This window comes from Megalobrama amblycephala, linkage group LG8, assembly GCF_018812025.1.
Source record: "Megalobrama amblycephala isolate DHTTF-2021 linkage group LG8, ASM1881202v1, whole genome shotgun sequence".
NCBI lineage: Eukaryota > Metazoa > Chordata > Actinopteri > Cypriniformes > Xenocyprididae > Megalobrama > Megalobrama amblycephala.
In genome coordinates, this window is record NC_063051.1 from 17,525,016 (window position 1) to 17,546,557 (window position 21,542).

Consider the following 21,542-nt stretch of genomic DNA (forward strand, 5'->3'; position numbering starts at 1 on the left):
CTCTGGCCCTGAGGGATTATCTTTTCTCTTGATCTGGTGATTAATACCCCCCCATACAACACCACCCGCCCCCATCTTCCTCGCAGTAAAGATCGGGTGTGGTGCGCAGCATGGCACGCTAACACTCCGTCCCTTGCCAGCTAGCATTCATGTTGATCGAAAAGGTGGAAACTATGGCAACCTGCCAATCGCTAATTAAACTCTGAAGAACAATCTTTTGAATGAAAGACAGCAGTGGGCATTGTTGCCCATCCCATTAAAGGGATAGTTCACAAAATTGCCATCATTTACTCGTTCCAAACCTGTATGACTTTCTTCTGTGGATATCTTGAACAACGTTAGCCATTGGACAAAAAATACTGGGAGAGAATTTTCCTTTTTGGACGAACTATCCCCTTATGAATGATCTGTGAACTCTTTCACCAAAAGAAAAAGAATTAAGAAAAGGGTTTGCCACCCTTCATTAATTATCAAATGATGTGCACTGTTTGGCGCCCTCGGGGTCCTCTGTGTTTGTATTGTGCAGGGGTTTTATGTTTTAATCTGAAATTGCTCTTTCTTGTGGAGGTGTGCTTTCTTTGTAGCTGCAGGGCAACAATTTAGTGCAGCACCTGCCGCTGTGAGTAACCGAGGCTTGCGTCCTATTCTGTCTGTGTGAGATCGGGGATAGGGGAGGAGAGTGAGAGAGAGGTGTCGAGTCAGGTAGAATGGAGGAATGTGACAGTGGAAAGTTTATGTCCTGACATCCAACAACTCAGCTGATATCATGGTACGGTGGTGTGTGAAACGTGGTGAACTCAGAGCTAGAATTTTTTGTAGATGATGAAATAGCCAACGAAAAGGCAGACAACATTTTTTAATATTCAACATGCCAGCAATAGTAAATGAAACTTTTTGCTTTGGTATAATGATGTATCCTTGTTGGTGTGTTCAGTTCATGGATTAGATTTGTTACTACCCTCAACAATTAGTATTAAACCAGTAATTATTGTCTTTTTTCAAATCCACTTTTTCATTAGAAGGTGTATAACAAAGTCCACATCTTGTTATTATATTTAAAAGATATTTTAATATATTAAAAGAGATGATGCTCAGCCACATTTGAGTGCATGCACATGTACAAATTTTGGAGTCGGTACGATTTTTTTAATGTTTTTGAAAGACGTCTTTCACAAAATGGCAGCACTTTTTAATACAGTAATCTCAGACTAATTTTAGTTATTGGTAACATAATAATATTAACACTAATAAGATCATTAATATTAGATTAAAATTCTGTAAAAAAGAGTAATACTTAAATTAGTCTATTGCAATGTAAAATTACTATTTTCTATTTTAATAATTTTTAAAGTGAATCGAAAGTTCTAAAAAACATTTTTATGAAGTAGAATTTTTTTTGTATCATTATCTGTACTGTCAATTTTGATCAATTTAGTGCATCTTTGCTGAAAAAACAACTTTGAACTGAAGTGTACAATGCTGGTTTGTTTTATTATACATAGAAAATTATTCAGTTATTAAAATTATAATTAAATAATTTAATGAACAATTGTAGAAATAACAAAATCGAACTGAATGTGATAAGTTAAGGACAGAAAACTAAATAATATGTATGAAGTTTTATCTGTTTGTGTGGATGACAAACAGAACTTGCATATATAAATATATATATATATAAGGACTCCAGTCAGAGGTAGTAACTCCGGCAGTAACAATTTTCCACAACATCAACAAACCGCTGTGCTTTTTTGGCCCTATCAAATGTCTTAGCCAATCTAACCGATATCGAACTAAATAAAGTTACACATTATAAGATTCTATATTTTGCGAACTGGTTCATTTTGGAGCATTGGTGGAAGAGAATGACTGCCCATTAAGTACATTTTTGGTCTGGGTGTTGCTGAGCAGCAAGAATTCAACATAATATATCCCTTAAACACATTAAAGGTGGTGAGGCAATGGTTTGTTTAGGCTGTGTTGTGCCCTAGCCCTTGATTAGTCATTTGTAGTGTTCTTTTCAAGTAGAGCCTGACTCAGCATTAGGCAGGAACACATAATGTAGGCGTGCTTCCTTAACGCCATCCATGCTTTCTGTAGCTACTGTTATTTTGTCCTAAATGCTTCTTGTGAATTATTTAAAGGATTAGTCCACTTTTAAATAAGCTTTTCCTGATAATTTACTCACCCCCATGTCATCCAAGATGTTCATGTCTTTCTTTCATCAGTCGAAAAGAAATTAAGGTTTTTGAGGAAAATCTCCATTATAGTGGATTTCAACGGCTACCAACAGGTTGAAGGTCCAAATTGCAGTTTCAGTGCAGCTTCAAAGGGCTTTAAACGATACCAGACAAGGAATAAGGGTCTTATCTAGTGAAATGATCGGTCATTTAAAAAAAAAAAATACAACAGTTTATGCTTTATAAACACAAAATATCGCCTTGAACGTACCTTAATTTCTTTTCGACTGACGAAAGAAAGACATGAACATCTTGGATGACATGGGGGTGTGTAAATTATCAGGAAAAGTTTATTTAAAAGTGGACTAATCCTTTAAAATTATGATTTATAAAATTATTATAAAATCTGATTTTTACAGATTATAAATCAGTCTCTTACATTGTTCCTCATTCTATTAATGTTATCTAATACATTTTATTTATTGCAATGGTTTTCATAGTGCTGATGCATGTCATGTTCAGATGGTCAAAGTCATTACAGTTGTTCTTCTGCTATTTTATGTGCCACTCTTTTCAACTCTTGATTTGAGATTTAACTCCACAGTTTAAATCCCGACAGCTAAATCACTGCTGACTCTTCACCCCACCAGTTTGCCTCAAGCGCAATGAAAAAGTACTGCCATGTAAACATTTACCTCTTTTTTCCCCTCTATCTCTCTCCTTTCTTTCTCTTTCTTTTCCACCTACCTATTTTTCTCTCTTACTAATGTACATCAAGGCATTCTAAATATTATATTGCTGAATAGAAAACTCAGTATAAATGCAAAAAGGAAGAAATTAAAGCACATATTTCTTCCTTCTCTGTCTCATACTGAAAATCATAGCAGTGACCTTTAACCTGGTTTGATTGTAAGGCTCTGCATGTTTAAGTGATGGTGTAGGAGTTGGCATTTTTTTAATTTGTCCTTTTTAACCGTTTATGTTTTTTCTTGTCAATGGCTAATAGGATCCTTTTTTTTTTTTTTTTTTTTAACCAGACATCATGTTGATTTGAAACTAATAACTTTTAACTAATAACAGAATACAACCATCCCTCGAAGACTAGACAAGGATCAAAACAGGATAGTAAGGACTAGTGCAAATTATGCTGTAAAACAATTCTTAAGTTCAGAGTGCAGGTGTTGACTTTTGCTCTGTGATGTCCACAGGTGTTTAGTCTTTGACATCACAAACAGCTTATTATCCTGAACTGTAGCACTGTTACCCATGAGCTAGTGAACTCAGTTAAAGCAGCTTGACCCTTAGAGGAGTTTCAAAAGCTAAAAACTAAAATAAAATAGAAATAAAATTAAAAATGAAATGACAGTCTTGTATAGTAAACGTACATAAGTACTAAATATAGTACTAAAATATAATATTAAATAAATACAAAATATAAAAATATAATAAAATAACATTCTTATCCCTCTTTATTTCTCATTTCTCTCTAAAAATGGCGATGCCTTTTTTTTTTTTTTTTTTTTTTTTTTTGGAACAGGTGTCTCTCAAAATGCAAGCCACCTGACACATGACACCTCACTAATCCTAGAGTTGTAAGCCCAAACAGTCCTTTAAGTGTCCATATGGGTCTAAGCGCAGCATCCTTTTCAGAGTCACCGGGAAGCTTCAGTCGGGTTCACCACCTTTTTGCAGAGCCTGTTTATTGCCTCACAGTGGTTGCCTAATTTAGCCTAATTGTTTTGTATGACTGTAAGAATATATATATATAGGTGGTGCGGTGAATATATATAAACTAAAAAGAAGGCCCACACCATTATCTAAATGTAAAATTTAAGCCTCAAAAAGATTCCAAGATCCATGCAAATTCATAAAAAATTAATGACCAGAACAGTCAACCTTTTGGGAATGATCCGTCTCAACAAATATATAATCTATGTTTTCTGTTTTAGTCAGGAATGGCCATGCCTCCCTAAAGCAAAATCTTTTTTAGGGGCTTACTTCTCCTGACTGCAGTCTGTGGTATAATTTGTGATTGTTAGGTGGGTCAGGTTTAGGGGTCCAGCCCTTTAAGCACTGTGACTATTGTTACCTGAGGCTGTCCCTTAATGCTGTCACCTCTGACCCCCATGGGACACATAAATAACTTCTCGACCAGGAATAGCTTTTAAAGTCGGTGCAATAAACCCTCTCCCCAAAAATAGTCTTACATATAGTTTTACATATTAACATCTGTTAATACAACATACAGACAGAACAAACAATCTTAGATATAACAATCAAAGAGCAGACAAATATTGTGGAGAATACACTACTGTTCAAAGTTTGGGGTCAGTAAATTTTTTTTTATGTTTTTAAAGACTAAAATTGTAATATCTGTAAAATTAAACATACAGTTTCCTATTTGAATATATTTATATTTAATTTATTCATGTGATGGCAAAGCTGAATTTTCAGCAGCCATTACTCTAGTCTTCAGGTTGACACACTCTAAAAAATGCTGGGTTAAAAACAACCCAAAGTAGGTTAAAAATGGATAAACCCAGCAATTGGGTTGTTTTAATCCAGAGGTTGGATTAAATGTTTAATCAGTCTGCTGGGTAGTTTTATTTAACTCAACTATTTTTAAAAAAAAATTACAGTATTGCTTGCTTAAAATTAAACCAAAATATGTTGGAAATTTATTAATGTTTAATAAACATTTATCAATAGGTCGGTGACACTTTACAATAAGGTTCATTAGTTAACATTAGTTAACTACATTAGTTAACATTAACTAATAATGAACTGCACTTATACAGCATTTATTAATCCTTGTTAATGTTAATTTCAACATTTACTAATACATTATTAAAATCTTGTTAACATTAGTTAATGCACTGTGAACTAACATGTACAAACATTGAACAACTGTATTTTCATTAACTAATGTTAACGAAGGTTAGTAAATACAGTAACAAATGTATTGCTAATGGTTAGTTCATGTTAGTCATTACATTAATGTTTAACTAATGAATCTTATTGTAAAATTTTACCAAAAAGTTTAATGAATAATAATTAAACAATAAACTTATTAAATTGCTTGTTAATAAATGTTCACCTTTTGATTATTATTGTTACTGATTTCCAACCTATTGTGGGTTCATTTTAAGCCAGCCATATAGTCGATTTTAAACAATAGTTGGGTTAAATAAAACTACCCAGCAGGTTGGGAAAACATTTAACCCAACCGCTGGGTTAAAACCAGTGTTAATTTTGTTGACGAATAATTTTCGTAATATTTTTCGTCAACGACATTTTTTCATGGACGAAAACGAGACGATGACTAAATAAAAATGCGTTTTGAATGACTAAAACTATGACTAAAATGTACTCTAATTTTCGTCAACGAATAAAAACCAGACGTAAATGAAAGAGAGGGACGATTTGAGAACATATCCAGTCAGGACTGCTGTCCTGTGTGGAAGATGCGCACATTTGAAGTGTAACGTGCTGATCTAACCGCGGGAAACGCAACGCTGTTGCGCGCTCTACAGGCTCTTGCAGCAGTACATCTGACTGCTGCGCAATCAATGAATAGCGCACATTTGCCATGCGATTGCTTTTATAAGCTAATGTTGATGAATTATGACAATGTTTACTACACAATGTTTATATGGTAGCATGTTTTAGACGGTTGTAAGAATGCATATTTATCACCCTCATGAGCAGCCTGCTACAGTGCATACTGCAGACATTTCTGAATAAGAGTCACGTGTATTTTATTTCATCTAGTTTCTAGCTTTAGCTTAACCTGAGGTATTAAAATAACAAACATAAATAAAAACTTATAGACATTTAAAAGCAAAAACTAAAAGACATAAACACAAAAAATTACTAAAATTTTTAACTAAAATTACAATGAAAGCAGAAAAACTAAAAATGAAATTGGAATAAAAATTTTAAACGAAAACTATAATAGTACCTCAATGATAAGTGTGTCAATCCCTGAAAAGTCCTGATTTTTGCTCTTTCTGTCTTTTTGCACTTGAACGGTCAAAAACCGTCCGCTTTGGCGAGCAAAGTACAGTTGGGTGAACATAAATAGTTTGGGGAATATCAGATCTATCAGTGTATTGGATCTGTGTATTGTTAGCGAAATACTTAATGCATTACAATTTATCTAAATTAGATTTTAGTCAACTAAATCTACTGTAGATTTAGTCGACTAAACTCTTACAATATTTAGTCGACTAAAACTAGACTAAAACTAAAACAATTTCCGATGACTAAAATATGAATAAAACTAAATGGCATTTTAGTCATAAGACTATGACTAAAACTAAATCAAAATTTGCTGTCAAAATTAACACTGGTTAAAACAACCCATACGCTGGGTTTGTCCATTTTCAACCCAACTTGGGTTGTTTTAAGAGTGCATGATTCTACAGAAATCATTCTGATATTTGGTAATCATTTCTTATCAATATTGAAAAATACTTTGCTTCTTATTAGTTTTGTGGATGCATTTGCTTTTGCATAGGATTCTTTGAATAGAAAGAACAACATTTTAAATATTTGAAATAGAAAACTTTGTAGCAAATTAAAAGTGATTACTGACACTTTTGATCAATTTAATGCACCCTTGTAAATGAAAGTATTAATAAATCTTACTGATTGCAAACTTTTGAATGGCAGTATATGTAAATGTAACATTCTTCCAAATTTCTAATGAATCGATGGAGCTGGTTTTGCTTCCAGGACTTTTGATACTTTAGTTACTCCTTCAGAGAACATTGCATAATGAATATCAAATATAATATAGACAATAATAAGTTGCGTATTTCAGACTTTTGCAAGAGGTACAGTCAGCTTAATCACAACACCTGAGTTGGGTTAATAGCAGCAGCCAACTGTGATTTCAATGCTACAACAGTGAGGGCCTTAACCCCTATTGTAGATTGTAACCAGTGTTTTTCTAACATAATTAGAAGTTTGTTTAGCTAACCCTAATTGCCCCCCCCCCCCCCACTCCTATCCTCCCCATAAAAAGTGCTCTGAATAACAGCTACCCCCAGGAGGGTGTGAGCTACTGTTTTGAAGAATTTTAAAACATGCTCTGGGTGTTAGATGGGGGTAATGGTTCAAATGTGGTTTTTGATGCTAATTTAATTCTATATGATATTCTTTACTCATAGTTCATTAATGAGGCAGTTTGCCCTTCTCAGAGGTAACTATGTTGGCATGAGACTGCTGTACAGGGAGTTGTGGTTGGCAACCATACATAAGTGAACAATTTTCTCTTAAGTCAATCTCTTAAACAGACCAAATTTAGCACATTCAATTGGTACAAGTTGGTCTACAAGTACATCTACAAGTTGGTAGGTTTGCAAAGATAGCAACATTTGCTGATATAACAGATTATTTAAAATAAATGGGAAAAAAATATCATAAATGAGATTTGTAGTTCACAGTAACAGTTCAATAAATTGCATGACTGGTCACATTGCACTTAGTGTGTAAAATTACGTTAGTACCTCAAGCTGAAAAGGGGTTTAATGGCCTTTCTTTCTTCTGTATCATCTGATGAATCTAACATGAAGACATTTAAATATTCACAAAGGAGTGGGTTGGTTCTACCCTATCTGAAACAACCTTAGTGTGTTCAAAACAAATCTACACCAGTCATCTCTGATAGATACAAGCTGTCAACTGTAGTCCTATTGTTTCTGATGAGACTGTCATAGGGCCATGCTAGAGGCTCTTTGGGAGGTTGGGAGAGGCTCATTCTTATGCAAACAGGGACTATGGATGCTACTTCTGGAGAGAATTTCGTGCTCTAAGGTCTTTTTAGAGCTATAAAGAGGATTCCAGAATTCTGTTTCTGGAGGCTCCATGTTTCAGTGCAGAGGCATTTACTCGTCATGTCACAAATTACTGAAATCATTAAAGTTTCAAACAGTCTTGTTAATTATTTCAGTAAATAGAAATCAAATTTATGTATACTTTATTTGATTTTGTGTATAATAATTGGGCTTAAGTAAATTAGTAGAGGTATTTCATTGCTTAGCATTTGAAAAGTGTTTGATTTACATTATAATTGTTTTGAAAATTGTTAATGGAAAATTTAAGTAAAATAAAATCATTTTATTCATTTTGTAAAAATAATTTAACTTGGACTTATTTTTGTATAAAATTTAATATGTTAAAAAAAGAGATAGTGAAAAACGTTAGCAATCTTCATTGGAAGGTCTAGGTCTGGTGCATACTCCTTAGGGTTAAATCTTAAAGGAAGAGCCACAAGACAGGCAACACCTTCCCAAAAGTAGGGTGTGGTATTGAACTCAGGTATTGGACAGGTAATTTCTCAGGACCTCCCTTTTTGTCCCTGTATATATGGCAATCCCATTGAATTCCTATAGAGACTTTAAGCCTGTCCCGTTCACCTCTGTAGCCCACATCACACTTTTAGGGGATAAAACGAGGAAAACAAGGGGTAAGAATCCTGGAGCCTGTGGAGCAAACAGCGGCTGCACTGCTCAACCTCAGCGCCAATATGTTGTACCTCGAGACCAATCCTCCCACATCATACAGTGAGGTAAGGATCTTTGCGCTACCATTGCCCATCTGGAGACTGAGGTGGTCCCAATGCTAAATTTTGGGTTCTCAGGGAACCTTGTGGAGTGACTGGCAAGAGTGGCATCAAAAATAGGCTTTACAAAGGCGTTGCATATCTTCTTTTATCCTTTTTTTATGGTGTTAACCAAAAACATTGAGGGGATACTGTTACTTGTGAAAATATTGTGATTTGTCGTACTGGTCTGACACTTTGCATTTGAATTTATTTGACTTTTTTGAAAAATAATTATTGGTTTTGATTTCTTTGCGCACATGTTCGCTAAACTTTTTATATTGACACTTTAAAAAGTGAAATGTTTGCATTTAATAAGTCATGTTGGTTGAACTGCGATAATGGATTTTACAATGGTTTGTGGGTGTGAAAAATCGGACATGTGTCTACAGATAAAAATCAACATGTATTGCTTTAATGGTTTGCCTAGCAGCTGTTTTGTCTACGGAGTACTGCTCTTAGGTTGAGTCAAGGTATTTGGCAAATAATGGATTTGTCTAAGACGGTGAGACTGATAATCTTGTTTGTATAGAACAATGGGCTGCGATTGGGCAGTTTGCTTTGAGAAAGTACTCATGGAGTCTACTTTTACTTAACCTTAATATCGCTTATTGGATGGTTACTTTTGTTTACAAACAGTTTCAAAAATTATTATTATTTTTTTTTTTACGCACAATTTTTTTTTTCTTCCGGTTAATGGGTGCAGATGTACTGTATATGTATTGCTATATCAGGAAAGAAAAAGAAGATTAATACTTTAAGCCAATATAATTGAGTGAGGTGACAAACGGATCATGATTTCACAGCTAAGCTTGAGTTTCGTGTCAGGTTGCTAATGTGTTTTCAAATGATCACGAATGAACGTTAGGGCATGGTTCTATTTTGTTGAACTGCAGTAATATGCTAACACTGATTCTTCTTTATTTCTTATATGTGGAGAGTACATTTAATCAATCCCCACAATTATACTGTTTCAACCTTTAAAAAAAAAAGTACAATAATATTTCTTAAAAAAAAAAAAAAAATACATTAAAAAAAATCTTCTGTTGCATAATTTGTCAATTGAAATTTCATAGAACAGAGCATTCTTTGTATTGTTACTGTATAATGCAACTTAAGTTTATAACTGAAATGTTGTAAGCCATCTAAGATTGCAGACGAATCTGTGTTTGTTCTCTAAAATCACCCCCATTCCTTCCTGACAGGTGGTAGTTCAAACTGTGATTTCAGTGCTGCCATTCTCTTGCACAAAGCTGTTGTCAACACAACACCGTTAGCTCAGAGACAAACCTGTTGGTAGAAACACAGTCCAGTCCCCCCCTTGTGTTTTTAAAGCTGGCTTTAGGTAACCAATCCACTGCCCACACAGCTTTGATTAATGCTTTTAAACGCTCTGTCTCTCACTCTCTTTAATCATGGTAGGGGTTATGGGTCCGTAGACATGCATGTTTTGTGTTGTAAGAGGAGACATGGAGGTGCAAGGAATTTCAAAGAAATTAGATAGTATTGTGTATGTTTTGATTTACCACAAATATCTTTTAAATGATGGTTCAGATAGATCAAATTAGCTCATTTCTTGGTTCAGTTCCATCTTAAACTATGTTTTTTTTGGTGAGGTTCCTTAACATTAAGGTAAGGGTTAGGTTGAGGTCTTTGAGAGCAGGTTGGCCCTTATGATGAGTCCATCTTTCTCTCAGCGAAGGGTCTTCAGGTTAAACTCCTGCTCATCTGAGTGATAGATTGCGGAGCCGCTTTGAAGAATGCGTGCATCAAAGTGGTCTTGAGAAGTCTAGGAATTGTAATTGTTTTAACTGTGGTGGATACAGATACAATCATCTGCTCTGCCCAGCCCACTGGGTATGAAGTGTGAAGAGAGTAAGAGCAATCCCACCTAACCCCCCTCTGACTTCTTCAATTTAGTACTTAATGCTTTCTACCCCTGTGGTCACTCATCAAGGCCTCACAGATGTTCTCAACACCCATCCTGGGTTACAAACTGCCCAGGTCACTGGAACACACCCAGGAATGGCAGCCATTTCACCCCCCCAGGCCAGGGCAGCCTCAGCTCCTGTCACTTCTCTTGAGTTAGGAGCCCTCAATTTGCTCTCAAACTCTAGTCTTAAGTAGTTGTTAGAATGAAGTAGTAGTAATTTAGTGGTTTTGGTCATTAGGATACTTTTTGTGGAATCAGGAACCAAGACCAGTAGCATTCGAGACTGGTACTGCTGACACCTGTCAACAGCACATTAATGGAATACATTGTTAAAAGATGGAACTAGAGTTATTCGTTTGTTACCTGGAATTCATTGAAGACTGACATTCCAGAAAAACTGAAATAAAACTGAAAATTGAAAACCGAAATATTTATGATTTACTCTTGCTGGAATAGTTTCTAAGAAACTGATGATCGTTGAACCTTTAGATTGCCTTGATTTCATAAAAACATCCATGTGTGAGTTTAGGCACAAGGGCGGCAATGGAGAGGGTTTTGCTTGTCAATATATTATAGTATTACATTTACATTTACGTGTTAGGCAGAAAAAGTTATCCAAAGCGATTTGGTATTCACGGTAAACATTTTATCAGTTCACACATTCACTGGGAATCAAACCCATAACCATTTACATTGGTGCTGTTGGTGCCATGCTGTAACGTTTAAGCTAAATATATCTAAATATAAATATAGCTTAAATACATTTATATTATATTATATTATATTATATTATATTATATTATATTATATTATATTATATTATATTATATTATATTATATATTATATTATATTATATATTTTAAATTTAAACTCTGCAGGAAGGTAGATCAGCAGAAGAAAGAGTTGAGGACCCCCAACTGTACGAAGGTCATATCAGCATATATCATGGCATTTCAAAAGCTCAATTATTAAATATTGCACCTGCAGCCTTTTCTTTTGGAAGTCATTCAGCTTTCTTTTTGATGTTTGTCTCTTCCCATTCAGTTATCTGAACTAACAAATTATTCCAATTTGTTCATCAGCAATCAATGAATATAGTTCAAACTTTCACTGGTATTATAAAAGCCGAACCTGTCATGGTCATCTGATTTATGATGCTGCTAAATCATGCACACATCCCAGGGGCTCACTCTTCAAGGAGGCTATAAACAGGGCGGTATTTTTAAGAGCAGCTAAAGCAGTTGTTATATGGTTGTTGCATTGTGGAAGAGTAGTATTAGATAAAAAGGTGCTAGAGAAAATTACACACTGATTAAAAATGTGGCCTATATGCTGAATAATTTTTTTTTTATTACTGTATGTTTTGGCTACACAAACTTGTTGAAATATGATTTTGTATTTCCTCATAGCATATGCGCAGTTGGTAAACTTTCCCTCATTGCTTCCTTCAACATTATTTGAGCAGCTCTTAGGAAGTTTGGGTAGTTTCACAGACGTGACTTGTATGTTAAAATAAATCATAAAGCGTATCTGCATATGAGTCATTCAGTTTACCTCGGAATAGTTTTATAATTTTTGTAAGCGTCTGAGCATTTTACTACTACACTACACGAGACCAGTTTTGGTGCTTAAACTTTGCATAAATAGGCCTCTCAAGCAAAGATGTTATAATAATTTCAGCAGTGAATTCCTCTATACACTTTAAAACTTGTAACACATTTTTTTTCCTAGAAACTCAATATTTTAGTTTAATACTTAATAACTTAATAATACTTAACTTAATAACTTATACATTTTTTAGCATTGCTTTTTCTCTGCATTTTACAGTTTACATGCTTATGTAGATTGTTATCCTTTTGTGATTTTTTTTTTTTTTTTTTTTTTTTTTGTGTATGTTTGTGTGTGTGTGTGATAAAGCCCAACTTTAATTGTAATTTCAAATTAATGCTAATGTATTGATAATGGCTTGAAGTAGACAGAGCACTACATTAGACCTCTGCCTAGACCTCTGTAGTGGGATCAGACACACAGACTGACTTGCGTGGCCTTACTGTCTCTAAAAGATTCCATTATGTCCTAATTACTCCATTGTAAGAACGTGTGTGTTTGAGAAGTTCTGTTGAGGCTGGAGGGTACAGCTCTAGTGTTTGGGTCCTCTTTGTGTGGGTATGTGTGTCTGCTCTTACAATACGCTTCTTTTCATACACCAATAGACCTGGTCTATTGTTTCTTCAGACAGGCTCTTAAAAGCCTGAGACTCATTGTTTCCAGGAGGCTGAGCAGACTCGTGGCACACACACACACAATGACCGACCCCTGTCTGTACAGTGCAAATGGTACTTCTCTTTTCTAATGCCCTACAGCACTGTTAGAGAGGTATTCTGAGGTGAAGTGACCCACTCTCACGTGTGTTGGTGTACTATATATATATATATATATATATATATATATATATATATATATATATATATATATATATATATATATATATATATATATATATATATTTAATTATTTGTAAAAATATATTTTACTTTATATTATATATTAGACTTTTTAAACAAATTTCTACTTTTTTAATTTGTTTCAAGACAAAAAATGAATTATTTCAACACATGCATTAGTTGAAATGAACAGACTCTTAACATTTTTGGGATTCTCAGAATTCGTCATGATTGTTTAAACTTTTATAGTGGTGAACAGAAACTACAACAAATAAAAATGTCATGCTCCCATTTGCCTCAATAAAATCCATGATAGCATTTTTGTGACTATCCAAAAGAGGAAAAAATATTTAGAGATTATGTTGGTCGGAAGAGAGAATGAACAAATTTGCAGTCACTCCCTCAGCCGTTGTTTTAGCAACACACAACATTGTTAACCAGTTTTCTGTACTTTAATGCCAAGAAAACACCAAGTATAGTGTTATAAATGTACATAATTTTACACTTTTAGTACATAAATGAAAATATAAAAACCTATATTATACTTATACTATTTTTATGAGGTTAATAACTGTGGGAAAACAGTCTGTGGAAAAAGGTCCATCTTTGATTGTGCCCCACTGGTGATTCTCCTGAGCCACCAGCAGCACCAGGAGAATTTTATTGGGAGGGAGTGAAAAAGAAAGAGACAGGAAAAGAGAGAGAAAGGGGAGAAGCGTGCAAGCTGGACAGCTGTCTCCATCCATGCCTGAAATAAACAAGGGACTCGGTTGAGATTAATGACTGTCTAAAGAGCCACACAACCATGGCACCTCATCCAGGAATGTGGCGTATATAAATGGAAAGGAATGGACTGGAGGAGTGGGGCTGGAAAAGGCTGGCTTACCTCCAGAACATTCTTCCTTCTCTCAAATGACAGTCATTTTAATTCCTCTCTGCGCCTTCACTAGAACAAGGCAACAGGAGCCGTGTGAACTGTGTATCGCCCATTCACTGCACATCCCCCTCGCTGACCCCACCTTCCTTTGTTATTACTCCATCTTTCAGTTCATTTAGTGTCTTCATTCATTCCTACAGAACACACCAACAACCTTAGAGCAATTAAGCTGTGCTAAAGACTTAATTGGTCCTGAAAATGGTGGTTGTTTACATTGTAAACGATTGCAGTTTCACACCTATGGAATAAAAATGACTGGGATACATTTAGAAATAGCTAATTTTTAGCTAATTCGAACTGTCATATTTAAGACCCTCATAGATGTTAGGCTATTTTCGATTCATTGAAAATGTGGGCATTATATGCTTAGTTGTGAATCCTTCCAATCTGAATCATGGCTTTGTTTCTAATAATTTACATAATGTTCATTTTTAGATAAAACTCTTGGAAAACATTTGAGTGAGAGCATAACTGAAAATTTACATCTAGTAATTAATAGTTACATAATGCATCACTATTCTTGTGGTAATCCTTCTCATCAGCTATGATTGGCATATATGATGCTGTTATAGATGGACATTTACTGCCTTTCTTTACACAAGTACACAGACATGGCTGTTTGATGAACAGTTTGATAAAGAGCATAACCTCTTGGGTCATAATTTTCTCTGACTTGCACATACTGTACAAAGACTTATTTAAGTCTGCCAAGCACTTGCTGTTGTGCACATCATCTGTTTCTCTAAGCCCTCCATTACATCATAGCCTGATGTATTAACATCAAAAGAAGCTGTATTGTGGCAACAACTCATTAATGTTTTGATGAATATTGTGTCTTTGTTCATATGACACTGCTAATACCATAAACACTTGAAAAGATTTTATACTGATAAAAATACTCCCTGTTTTTCCTCTAGCCACAGTATACAAGTCTGGGGCTTCTCAACAGCATGGATCAAAATGGTGGCTCCACCTCCACCAGCCCCTACAACAACGATCATGCTCAGAACAATGTAACGGCACCATCACCCTACGCCCAGCCCAGTTCCACCTTCGAGGCCCTGTCTCCATCACCTGCCATCCCATCCAACACAGACTATGCTGGCCCACACACCTTTGATGTGTCCTTCCAGCAGTCCAGCACAGCCAAATCAGCCACCTGGACGGTAAGTCATACCAACTGTGTTATGTGATGACATATGACTTTTATATTATATTATTATTATTTTTTTTTTACATTGTGATATGTGAAATATTGCTAGTAAACTACAAACAAAACCCATTTATATCATTATGCTATTTACACACACGCTTGTATATATGGTTTACGGGGACTCTCCATAGACACAATGGTTTTTATACTGTACAAACTGTATGTTATATCCCCCAACACTACCCCTAAACTTACCATCACAGGAAACTGTTTTTTTTTTTTTTTTTTTTTTTAAGCCATTAGGTTTACGAGAACACAGGAAGTGTCCTCGTAAACCATGTTTACGTTGTAATACCCATGTCATTTTACACATTTGTGTCCTTATAAACCATAAATACATGAACACACACAAACAAACAAACAAACAAACAAACAACAAACAATAAATTTTTATTCAGATACCTTTTATTTATGGGGTAAGGGATTAGAGACAAAACAATACAGGGGCAGAGAGAGGAGAGTATGTTGTCCCTTAAATCTGTATTGGGGTTAAGTGTCTGGCTTTAGAGAAACAACGAAATATTTCTGCACCAGGAAATTGGACCTCCTGCCCTCTGGTTACAAATCATCTATATGGCATTTGGAGTGTTTTGCTGTGTTTGACAATGTATTGTGGTTCTGTGTTACACAAGGACAAAGACTCTGTGATGTGCTTATTAAAGCAGTTGATTTCTGCTGTCAAGGGTTCTTCTTCCTCTAGGAGGATAGTAACTCTGATCTCAGCTTTAGGCACTTCTGTGAACTATATGAAAGATGTCAGTTACAAAACTCTCTCTGGCTGAGAAAAAAGGCCCCCTAGGTTTAAACTGGCCTCGTTTACTGCACAGTGGGAGTACTACTTGCCATCTTTTTGAGGATTTTCTCAAAGTCAAAACAGGTTAAAGTTAAAATAGGTACATATGCAGTTACATATAAGCAGTTATTTAAAAAAAAAATAATAATAATAATTTTGAATAAATAAAATGTATTAACTGATTAATACTTGTAGGCAGCAATTAAATAAAAAAAAAAAAAAAAAAAAAAACTTGTGAAAATTGAAAATTATTTTAAATCTTTGAAAATTAAATATAAAAGACGAAAGAAATTCTATTCAAAAAGGGCCATGACTGACCCCTGCTGGTGAGTTGTTACTTTTTTTTCACGGACCGCTATGTCCACATAGCGGAAACAATGCGCATCAGTGAGCATTACAGTAGCTGTGTCACTGTCACTTTGTTTTGCATAGATAGGTGTCACCCCTTTCTAATCAAACCGACTAAACTTGCTAGGCAAGTTGTAGTAGCGGGGAACAATCCCATCAGTCCGCTGAGCCTTATGTCTGTCAACTAAAAAGTACAAAATGAAACTGGCTTTCGGTTGGACAACGCACCCTAGCGGTTGCTAGCTAGTTAAAGCTAATTGAGGTCTTGGCAACCTCATCTTCACACCATTTCTTTATTTTTTCGTTGTATTTTATGATAGCAATAACAACAGGTGTTATTTTTTGCGCTAAATGTGATGCATTTATTTTTGACAAGGCTGACCTGAGTGCTTCCATTAGACTTATTTAATCGCGACATTATATGAGATAAATGTCTGTCATTATTTGAGGTTAATTGATCCCACCTATTATAAACCAATGTCTAGTTAATCTTGAATTTGGCAGATTGTGGTTTTGAAAAACCAGTGAGTCAGTTGTGGTAATGCGGTCTTACATCTTTGAGTAAACAAGTTGAGCGGAGATTGGTTTGTGAGTTGCTCGGTGCTCATTGGCTACAGTGCAGTGTGGGATTGTGACATTTACCCTATTCCCACAACAGCTCTTGTCATCCTCACTTCTTGACTTCACCAATACAGCAGCAGTTGTCAGACACCTCACCGTATTTAGAGAAGACTTCTGGGTGTGAGAAAGACACCACACCCTTGGTTGTCTCATTAAAGTTGTCCCTACTCATTCATATTTCTGTTTCTCACAGTGAAGAATGCTGTGAAGACTATCTCTTCTTTTAATTTAATAACAGTTTAGAAAATGAAATGTTTTTTTTTTTTTTTTTTGGGTTACATTTTATGGAACCCACGCTTGTTCTCCATGCACAGCTCAATCTAATCCTGCATATAGCTTCCATGACACACACCCACACACACATTTCCTGGCATTGCATCCTACCGCTCATCATTTATGGGAATGGTTTTGCAATCCTTCCTTTTTTGTTGATGTCAATGATAAGACAGACCATACATGAACCTTGTTTGTTCATTTTCAGAGGAAACCCATCCCCTTGATCATTTTCAGTTCACTTTTTTTGGCTCCTTGGTGTTTTTTGTTGTTGTTTTATTTGATGTTCTTTAGAGCAGAGCCTCAATTTGCATTTTACTGTCAACCTATCAACAATGCATCCAACGATACAGCACGGTTTTGTTTGCCTATTGGTTCACCTGTATAGAACTCCATGACTGAAGGAATGCGACCACTAGAGTTGTTGTCTCAAGAAGTGAGCTGGGGATTAGAAGAATGGGTCAGTAATACTCGTGTAAATATTCCATGCCTTCCTCCTGAACCCTGCAGTGCCAAAGGGGCTGTTCCCTGCTCAATGAGTAAAGCTTTTCGACTGCGTATCTCATAATGCCGCAGGACAAGGAGATGAGAACAAGGATAGAAGTTGGGGGAGGACAGAAGCGTTCAAAGAGACGAGTGTTCCAGCGAAAGGTGGCAAGATGCGACTTGTTCATGGAACATCTGCAGGCCCGTCCCACGCCTCGTGAGATGGAGCTGAGACTTGTTTGTGTCAACGAGCTTGTCGAGACTCGTCTGACATTGCCACGTAAAGCCTTAAAACCTAGAGCAAGCAGAGGGAGAAGAAAGAAAAGAAGGGAGAGGTTAATTTAAAAAAAAAAATCTGAGGTTGAAAAGATTTTTATGATAGGGAAATGATTTCTAAGAAAGGCGTATCTGGAAAAGGCCACTTCTCTGACAGGTTCTGTTTGGAGATTTGTTGTTCTGTGTTTTTGAACAATGAAAGATTACCTGTGCTTTTAAAGACCATGCATGAGGTAGAACTGGACTGAGTCAAAGAGGAGATCAGTCTGTCAGCACCAGTATAGCCAAAGCGTCTGCTTTAGCTCACTTGCACGATCATAATCTCCATCTTCTCATGCAGTCGAGATACAATGGTGCTCTCTGAAAAGACTTGGCATCTACTTATTAGAAGTGACTTAAAGCCCACCTTTTGTGTGACACCTTCAGAGCATAATTGAATGAGAACAGAACTGCAAACACCTTCATTTTCAGCAAAAGAAGGAATAAAGGTAGCTGTGAGGAAAGAATTTGGCAGCATTCAGGGGGACCATTGAGCAAAACGAGGGGAAATCCAGCATAATTACACCAAAGCTTGTCACACGTTTTCTGGGAAAGATCACATTTCCAAAGCATATAATTTAATCACAGGGCATTAACTAGTGCCAGGAAGCATGGGGGCATTTGTTTACATCACTCAAGAAAGTATGAATCTGATGAGGGTAGTTTGCAGAACGATCTCCCTCCAAATGCACTATGAACAAAGTTACTGGTTTAGGTTTGAAAACCAATTGCATTTAAATGTTGATATGTTACTATGGCTTCATCCTTTTGTACACAAAAGGTTTGATTTTCACTTTTGAACCAGTAAATATGCATAAACACCATGCAAAGTTTTCAAGCATTTACAGCAACATCATGGCTTTTGATTTGCTAATCAAAACCGTGGCTGCATCCCTCCTGCTCACCAAGTGGTGCAAACGTGCAACACAGCAAACAGTTGTTTCCCATGTATTCTAGTGTAAAGAGCAGCTTTAACTCTACTTTGCCCTCAACATTTCTAGCATGAAATATATTAAGCACATATAATGAGCAATGTCCTGTGAAATTTGCCTTTGAACATTTGCATTTTCCTGTGTATAATTAGGATTTGAGTGTAGGGGGTGCAAAAGTTTTGCTTTCCAAACTCACCTAACAGGTGTTTTTATGAACAATTTTCCCCACTGCGCCAAAGGGAGAGAAAAAAAAAAAAAAATGTATTTCTTTCATAATGAAACAGGTTTTGGGAGAAGCAACAGGCGTGATGGTACATGTCAGGTATGAGGTGGGACAAGACCAGAGGCGCCAGAGCATTGGGCCAACCCGCCTCGCCATGCTGAGACATGAATACAGCCTTAGCCCGCAGCTCTGCTCTGCTCAAACACACACACTACAGCTGCAAACTTGTCACAGCATGTACAGCACTGTATGTGTGTGCGTTTGTTGTATGCGTGATTGCGGTTTTATTGTGTGTGCACATAAATCTCTGTATGTGTAAAAATCTTTTGACTGATTTAGTGCACATATAATAAATTTCAAAGACATAGAAAATGAATCAAGAAACATTTGGACCATATTAACATTTTTTATTTTATAATTCAGTAATTAACAATTTTACATAATTTTACATTAAAGTCTGCAGGACAATTAAAGGAACTATACAAACCTTAGATGATGCATTACAGTCATGCTTAAAACAGCCGATTCTGCACATTTCCTTTAAACTGTAAAAAAAGAATTGTTGTTTAAACTTAAAAAAGTAAATTAACTGGTTGCCTTAAAATTGAGTTCATTAAAATTAAAAATTTGAGTTCATACAATGAAGGCTATTGATTTAATCAACAGAAGTCTGACGTCAGAAGTCATCTAAGTTGATTTGACAAAAGAAAAAATGTTGTGATAACGGATCATGAAAATTATTATTTTCTTACTGTGTAGGCTGATTGTCAGCTGAAAAACTGTAGAAGTGGTCTGCAAGAATTAAATGATCACTTTAAAAGTCCCACTACCGTCCCTTTTTAAAACATCTTGCAGTTCACCAAACTGTAGTGTAGAATTCTGGGTAAACCTTAACAATAAAGTTCAGTTTCTTAATATTTGTAAATTCGTTAGGGGGGGGTCATGAACTAGCAACAATGTACTCTTACCACATCAGTGTTATAAACTAAAAATAAAACTATTAAAAATAATTTTCAGTAATTAATAAAAGCTGAAATAAAATAATATATCAATATTAGATGCAAAACTTAAAATAATAATTAAAAAACTTAAATGAAATGTAGAAATGATGCCTTGAAATAAATAAGTTAACCTATAAATGCATTTTAAAAATTATTAATTCATTATTATTATTAATTAGTTCATTATACCTAATGCATAATGTTGACAATTTGATCCTTTTTGTAAAATGTTACTAAGCTCCTTTTCTGTTTAATCAATTGTTACATTTCCAAGCTGTATAATTCCCATTGTAGCCCATGACTGAAACATAATTACACGCTAACACCACTGTGCCCCTCCCTGTAAAACAGCCAATGCCTCCAATTCATCAGATCACCATGTGGCCCCACCCTTTATGTATGTGTGCGTGTTTTGTGTTTTCCTTGTCAGAAGCGTCTCATTTGGCCCTAAGCAAACACGGGAGCCTCCACACATATTTGCATTCTTAAAATTGGTTGCTTTAGGGCTAGAATTGGTATATCAACTGCTTTGTTTGTGTGGTAAGATTTGTAGGTTGAAGTTTACGATGTTTGTTGTCAGTATGTCAAGCTTCTGTCATTTATATCTGTCTCTGGCTTTTTTGCTGGGCCTCTATGTGACTGACCCTTTGGCATTCATGTTTACAACTCTCTCTTTGGTCCTAGAGGATCTTCCCTCTCCCCTTCTCTCACTCACCTCATTTAAATGAATGACAGGAGCGTATAGGGCATATCAAGTTGGGAGCAGAAGGGCAATTACAGTAATTTATCTATTTTTAATAGAACACCTTTCAAAAAGTGTGTTCAGTTCACGCACAAAACACCTCCATCATCCCTTGGTGAAAGCACCCTGGCGCTAATTTAGTCAGAGCTAAAATGGGTCAAGTCAGTTCTGAGAGTGCAGATGATGTGTAGGTGCTATATGCTGTTGATTTTTCTGATGAAGACATCTTCAGCTAATGCAAGTGATATGACAAGTCAGGGAGCTGAAAATATGGATTGTACAAACCTATATTCAGTGCAGCTGATATAAAATGTATACAAAAGGTGCAGTTTGTTAACAGTTAATGCAGTAGTCATAAACTAACATATAATGATAAATAACATATAATGTTTTTTTGTACAGCATACTATAAATTATAATAAAGAATTAACAATGCAATTTATTAATCTATTTTGTTTTTAAAATATTAAACAACAGTTTATAATATACTAATATA

The 21,542-nt window shown here is 35.5% G+C and overlaps 1 protein-coding gene across 15 annotated transcripts in view; it reads left to right on the forward strand.

Annotated features, from left to right (window-relative positions):
• The window catches only part of tp63 (tumor protein p63), a 50,552-nt gene that overhangs the window by 17,572 nt on the left and 11,438 nt on the right, over positions 1 to 21,542 (forward strand). For 10 of the 15 annotated variants that reach the window (XM_048199732.1, XM_048199728.1, XM_048199733.1 and 7 more), the window contains one exon: positions 15,017 to 15,265. In XM_048199732.1, coding sequence (XP_048055689.1) covers positions 15,017 to 15,265 — 249 coding nt within the window. Of the gene's footprint in view, positions 1 to 8,565; positions 8,752 to 15,016; positions 15,266 to 21,542 lie in introns of those variants that run through there. The other 5 variants (XM_048199735.1, XM_048199739.1, XM_048199740.1 and 2 more) reach the window with 2 other exon arrangements.